Source organism: Rhea pennata, chromosome 16, assembly GCF_028389875.1.
Source record: "Rhea pennata isolate bPtePen1 chromosome 16, bPtePen1.pri, whole genome shotgun sequence".
Lineage (NCBI taxonomy): Eukaryota > Metazoa > Chordata > Aves > Rheiformes > Rheidae > Rhea > Rhea pennata.
In genome coordinates, this window is record NC_084678.1 from 1,875,582 (window position 1) to 1,881,783 (window position 6,202).

General features: G+C 48.3%; 1 protein-coding gene across 1 annotated transcript in view; it reads right to left on the reverse strand.

Moving 5' to 3' along the window:
* Positions 1-5,774, reverse strand: part of CEP250 (centrosomal protein 250) — a 39,752-nt gene extending 33,978 nt beyond the window's left edge. Inside the window, exons 1-5 of the mRNA XM_062588969.1 lie at positions 5,648-5,774; positions 3,551-3,607; positions 2,843-2,925; positions 878-1,043; positions 33-139 (exon numbers count right to left, since the gene is read on the reverse strand). Of these exons, the coding sequence (XP_062444953.1) occupies positions 33-139; positions 878-1,043; positions 2,843-2,925; positions 3,551-3,607; positions 5,648-5,758 (524 nt within the window). The 5' untranslated portion in view covers positions 5,759-5,774. The remainder of the gene's footprint in view (positions 1-32; positions 140-877; positions 1,044-2,842; positions 2,926-3,550; positions 3,608-5,647) is intronic.
* Between the last annotated feature and the right edge of the window lie 428 nt (positions 5,775-6,202).

The window sequence follows — 6,202 nt, forward strand, 5'->3', positions numbered from 1 at the left end:
CTTTAAGAGACCTAACTTTAGCTACTACTCACCTGTCAGTGGCAGTCTTCATTTCTAGGAAATAACGGCGGAAGGTCACCACCTGGCGCCACAGGCTGAGAAGACGATTATGTTCACCTTTTAGGTAGCTGTCATAAAACTAGAAACAGAGAGACAAAAAAGAAACGCGTGTTCAGCCTTCACTCTCACTGTGGAAGTCTTCCAGATATGAGACAGTATATCCCTTATCACCTGATCTCCTTTAATAACAGTTCCAACAGGGGCATCACAGACTGATAAGCACAAAAGCACCACATTAGCATCCTTAGTAGACTTGCCACCTAACTTCAAAGAAGGGAACATCCAAATTTCTCCTGCTGTAGTGTGAATCAACACAGCAGACTAATCATGACTTATCACCTCACTCTGCAGAGATGTCCAACAGTCTTGCTGGAGAAAGACAAAAACAAGTCCCACCAGTGTGGGTCCTTCTTGCAATAGGCTGCTAGTAAGAGATGCCTACTTATTCTTCTGTAGGCTACTCTGAACCTGAAAACACACAAACCTATCCAGACTCCACTGCTGTAGACAGAGATTTAAGAACTAATATAAATAAATAAATAAATGAGAGTTCATGTGTGATGACTGCTCTACAGTGTCCAGAAACAACAAGGATTTGTCTTTAAGACTCAGCTGCACAGCTGCAGTAGATGGGCGTGTCTGATCAGTACAGTTTGCTGATGCTCCTCCATCTCATATCCTTGCGTTCCACTAGCCAATACCAATACATCCTCAATGAAGCAACAATTTTCACACAGCAAGCTCTCTGTGCTAGGAATAAATTGTATTCTCATTCCTATCCGGCATCACATTTGACATTCCTCTAGTTTACGCTTACCTCACGTTCATTGCGCCATTCATTCTCCTTCATTTCCAGCTCCTCCCGGGCCCTCATCCAATCTGCTGTCAGTTTTCCAACATCTTCTTTAAGAGCTGAATTCACCTCATTTGCTTTATCTAGGTGCTCCCGCAAGAGGGTGTTCACTTCAGCCAGACTTTCACACCTTGGAAAGAGAGAAACAGCAATGAGCACACTGAAAAACTACCATCCACACGCAGCATTCCCATGCCTTTCCAACTCCTTCCAAACTTGACTTTTTCTCAAGCTGAGAGGTAGTCAAAGTGCTTTCCAGCTACAATAAAGGTATCTTTGTTTCTGCAAACCCCTCTTTCCTCCTCCTTATTCTAAACCTTTAATTTCCACCTGCAACTTCAGTTTTACCTTCAACTTTGATGATGCCCACATGTAACCTTTTGACTCCACTTTGCTCTGTCTGCTCTCCTCTCCATTTTCTTCTCATACAAGATCCTGATGTAACATCTTTCTCTAACATTGTCCTGACCGTGTCCTCCTCCAATTTCTAGGTTTCAATATCCTTTTCCCTTGCAACCTACCTCATAGAATCATAGAATCAGTAAGGTTGGAAGGGACCTCTGGAGATCATCTAGTCCAACCTCCCTGCTCAGCAGGGTTACCTACAGCATCTTAGACAGGGTTGCATCCAGGTGGGCCTTGAATATCTCCATAGAAGGAGACTCCACAACCTCTCTGGACAACCTGTTCCAGTGCTCTGTCACTCTCACAGTGAAGAAATTCCTCCTCATATTCAGGCGGAACTTCCTGTGCTTCAATTTCTGCCCATTGCCTCTTGTCTTGTCACATGGGACAACTGAAAACAGTTTGTCCCTGTCCCCTTAACACCCTCCCTTCAGGTATTTATACACATCGATAAGATCCCCTCAGTCTTCTCTTCCCCAGGCTAAAGAGGTCCAGTTCTCGCAGCCGTTCCTCATAGAGCAGATGCTCCAGCCCTCTGATCATTCTTGTAGCCCTACGATGGACTCTCTCCAGTAGCTCCATGTCTCTCTTGTACTGGGGAGCCAAAAACCTCTACCGTCATCTTCTTGTAAAGCCTCTCCCTATTCTTGTCTTATATACTGTGTAAGATCTGAAGTAAAAAACATACTTTATTGATCCAGTGACTACACATCACAGAGGCAGAATTGCATACATAGGGAAAACAGCTCTCTGTGGAACTTGCAATTGAAGATTGGAATGAACTTTTACAGGATTCCCAAAGTGCAGATGCTAGGCATTTGCAGCCCTCACAAAGACTTTAAATGTGTCCACTATAACGAACGTAAAGGTCAAACATTGCTGGTTAATGACTTTAGGGCCACAGCCTAATATCCCATCCAAGAAATCTTTCATGAATAAAATTTTAACAACTGCTGTCCTGTGAACAAGTACAAAACTCACTGTTCCTGGATCAAAACAGGAGCCGTGCTTCCCCGCCTTAGCTCACAACACATGCAACACAGCATATAGATCCATTTTACACCACACACAATTATCCTTTTTTGCAGAGAAAAGCAGAAAAGGGAATTGTGACAAAAGCTGCCTGTAATGTCAAGTACCCTATCAGAAGACTCTGATACAAGTACAGGATATGAAAACAAAATTCTAAACCAAGCAGGAAAACACCTGCTCCCTGAAATGCTAAGCATGTTAGAGCTTGATTCTTAATACGAAACAGGGCTCTGCTGAGTTGCTCACCTCTAGAATTACAGAATAATTTAGGCTGGAAAGGTACCTCTGGAGGTCACCTGGACCAACCACACGCTCAAAACAGAGCCATTCAGCACACAATACTACTATTGCACCACAAAATGGACTTTGGACCCTTCGCCTTTTGAAATGGCCTGCTTGTTTCTTTTGGGGACCAGATAATACTGATGGGTTTTCCTTCACTTCTTTGAGTATCCAGGATACCAAGTATGAGATGTTGCTTTTTCCTTTTACCTTTGTTGCTCCTCTTCTAACTGGAACAACGCATTCTCCAGGCTATGGTCTTCTGTGACTTCCCACCTGTCTGGAAGGGGTCCCTTAACAAGAAAGAAAATGTTCAGTCAAATCCTTGTGCCCTGTTCACTTGAGCTTTCCCTTCCATTTGTCTGGAACATCAAGAGATTATGTATGGCTTCCTTCAGGCATGTGATGACTACAGAGAGGAAGGAAGGTGAAGGACATTATTCAGCATGAGCAGTACTCCTCAGTTTCCCATTGTTGCACTCTCACAGCTAGCTAACTTCAGCTCGTGACCATGAGTGATCACTTAAGACTCAAAGCTTGGGAATACATACTCTCCTAGTCTTTGCCTCCTAGGTTTATTTTAGCCACAATGCAGAAGAGGAGGTACGGAGCCAGCCCTGTGTATTGAATGCCACCACTCCTCCCTTCCATTACAAATATTACTTTAGCAATCAAGCATGCCTTCACAAAATTAAGATTCTGCTTGATAGGGTTTTCTGGACAGGCATTTCTGAGATTACTGAGATTTCTGGCTGCTCTGAAAATGGCCAGTGACAAAACACTGAAGTGCAAATTTATAGTGTATCTTTAAATTTTCGTGCCAGTATAATTATTTTCCTCTGTCTTTGCTTTGAGGATCCTTATCTGTGCTAACAAATGCTGCACATACTGTCTTTAGTTAGAAACCTACATACTCACCCCTCCTGCTTCCAGTCGCTGCTCCAGTTCTCGACACCAGGTCCGGTACTGCAGTACCTAGATGGATAAATAGAATTAGGATGAGTGAATGAAGCTTGTAAGAGACTGAGTTCCTCCTGCATTAGCTTCTCGCTAAGTATTTACAGCCAGGACACAGTACATTTCCCATAACTGCTGACACAATCAGCAAAAAGGCATTAGTCTTATACAGAAGCTTCACTTTTATCCAAATGAAAAAGGGATTCTCTTACACATGGTGCTATCCATTCATCCTAAGACAGTGATGGCAAGCAGAACAATGAGCCAGACTTAGACAGCCATGCCAGGCCAGCCATGCCTATCAGACTGATGATCATACTGATAAGACATAAACAAACCATATTAAATCCAAGAAGAGTCACCAACAGAAAAACCTGTGCAAAATCCTAGCTATGTCATGTTTAATAGCAGGCTTGGAATTAGAAATTTATGAAGTGACTCAGCATGCCCCACTAATCATAAGCTTACTGTGAACCAATTAATACTTCCTATACCATCAGTATCCTACTCAAGCTCATCACAGAATGGTAAGGTTGGAAGGGACCTCCAGAGATCATCTAGTCCAACTCCCCTGCTCAAGCAGGGTCACCTACAGCACGTTAGACAGGATCGTATCATCAAACAAAACAAAGCAATTTTTTGCTCCACAGCCAAATAACATGAATACAATTAAACAAAGGGAAAGGAAAAGCTCTGATAAACAGCGAAAATGATTACATAAAAAGGGAAAACAAAACGCCCAGGTGTGTGAACACCAGTGGATTGAGAACAAGCAGAAATCCCCTCATGAATTACTCAAAATACGTGGAAAACAAGTTGGCAGAAACCGAAAGAGGAATAAGTAGAACTCCTCTGCACTGCTTGGAGGAAGAAATGTGCTTTTAACATCTATTTGCTATTAGCTTTGCTTTCCAAAGACATTTCCATTACATGGCAAATGCAGTCCAGCCATCCAAGTTGTATCTTTTAAGCATTCAAGCTCCTTTATGTCTCAGCAATTAGACATTTGAAAATACAATCATACGGATTTCCCTATTTAAATGTGTTTTAATTTCATAAAAAAGTGAAACTAATATTTACAATAGGCAAAAAAGTCAGTAGGCTCTTGAAGTTGGAGAGATAAGTTAAGAACTACATTACTTTCCAATATTTACTGAATAAAGGCAGTTCTGACCAGTTCAAAGAGTGCAGCGCAGCAAGCACTTGCTATGTTCAGTTTTATGCCCAGAAAGAGCGCAGCTGACCAGCCCAGCTTTTCAGCTAGACCTACAGAGAGAATGCGTCAGCCTTTTTACACCAATAGGGTAAATTTATATATATATATATATATAACAAAACAAAAATACTTCCGCTCCTCCCCCAGGAGCAGTTAGCAGCATGGGGAGTGGGACCGATGCCTATTGCAGCAGGTAACAACACTTGCGGGCGCTCTCAGCTGGACCATGCTGTAACGAGCTGAGGCCCTGCTATACCCACACCTGACTGGGTCTCACAGGAACTGCTCCAGCGCGCGCGCACACACACACACACACACACAAAAAACAGTAAGAACCAGTTTGATAAACTGCTCAGATATCAAAGCAGGACAAAACCGGAGCAGCTCCCCTGCAGCCTGCTGAGGCTCAGAGACCCTCCTCGCTGCCAGTGGCGCCCACACAGCAAGGGGACAAGGCCCGAGCTGCGACCCTCTGCCCCGGGCTGCCGATAAATACCTCCAGGGGCTCGACTCCTGCCTCCGAGAAAGTCTCACTGATGCGACCACACGGAGCCGTTTTCAAGTCAGGCGTCTTTATTTAAGAAAAGGAGGGGGGAAACATCAGGAAAGCCGATCCAGGGGCTCAGCAGTGGCGGCCGGGCGGGCAGGGAAGCTCCGGCGGCCGCGCAGCGCCGGGCCGGGCCCTGCCCGCCGCGGCGGCCCGGCCCGGCCGAGCCCCCTCCACCGGGGCAGCCGGCGCCGCGGCCGCCCGGGCCAGGCCCGCCCGGCGGCGCCGCCACCACGACCCGAGCGCGGGCAGCCGCCGGGGAAGGCGGCCTTCGCCGCGCCGTCCCATCCCTCACCTTCGCCTGCAGCTTCTGCACCAGCACCGCTTGCCGGTGCTGCGCCTCCTGCGAGCTCTGCAGCCTGCGCCTCAGGGCGGCCGGGCTCCAGGCCGCCTCGCCGGCCTCCATGCCGCGCTGGCCGGCCGCTCCCGGGCGGCGGCGGCGGCGGCGGCGCGGCCTGCCGGGCGCCGCGGCGGGGCCTGCGCGGCGGAGGCGGGCCCCGAGCCGCGCGCGGCGCGGCGGAGCGCGTCACGCCGAGGCCGCTCGGCGGCGGGGAGCGGCCGGTCCAGCGACGGCGCCCCCCCCCGTCCCCTCCCTCCTTCCCTGCCCGCAGAGCCGGCGCCGGCCCGGGTCGCTCCGGGGGCAGCTGCGCGCACGGAGCTGGAGCTGGGGCTGTCCCTGCTGCAGGGCATAAAACGAGGGGAAGCGGCCACGCAGGGCCCCGGGGGAGATTTCTGTTGGGCGTGAGGAGCCTTGGGAGCGGTGCAGCCCTGGCCCCGCTGGACGGCCATGCTCGCGGCCCCGGAGGCCTTCAGCAGCCGACGGGGCAGGGCCTTGAGCGGCCTCATCCAG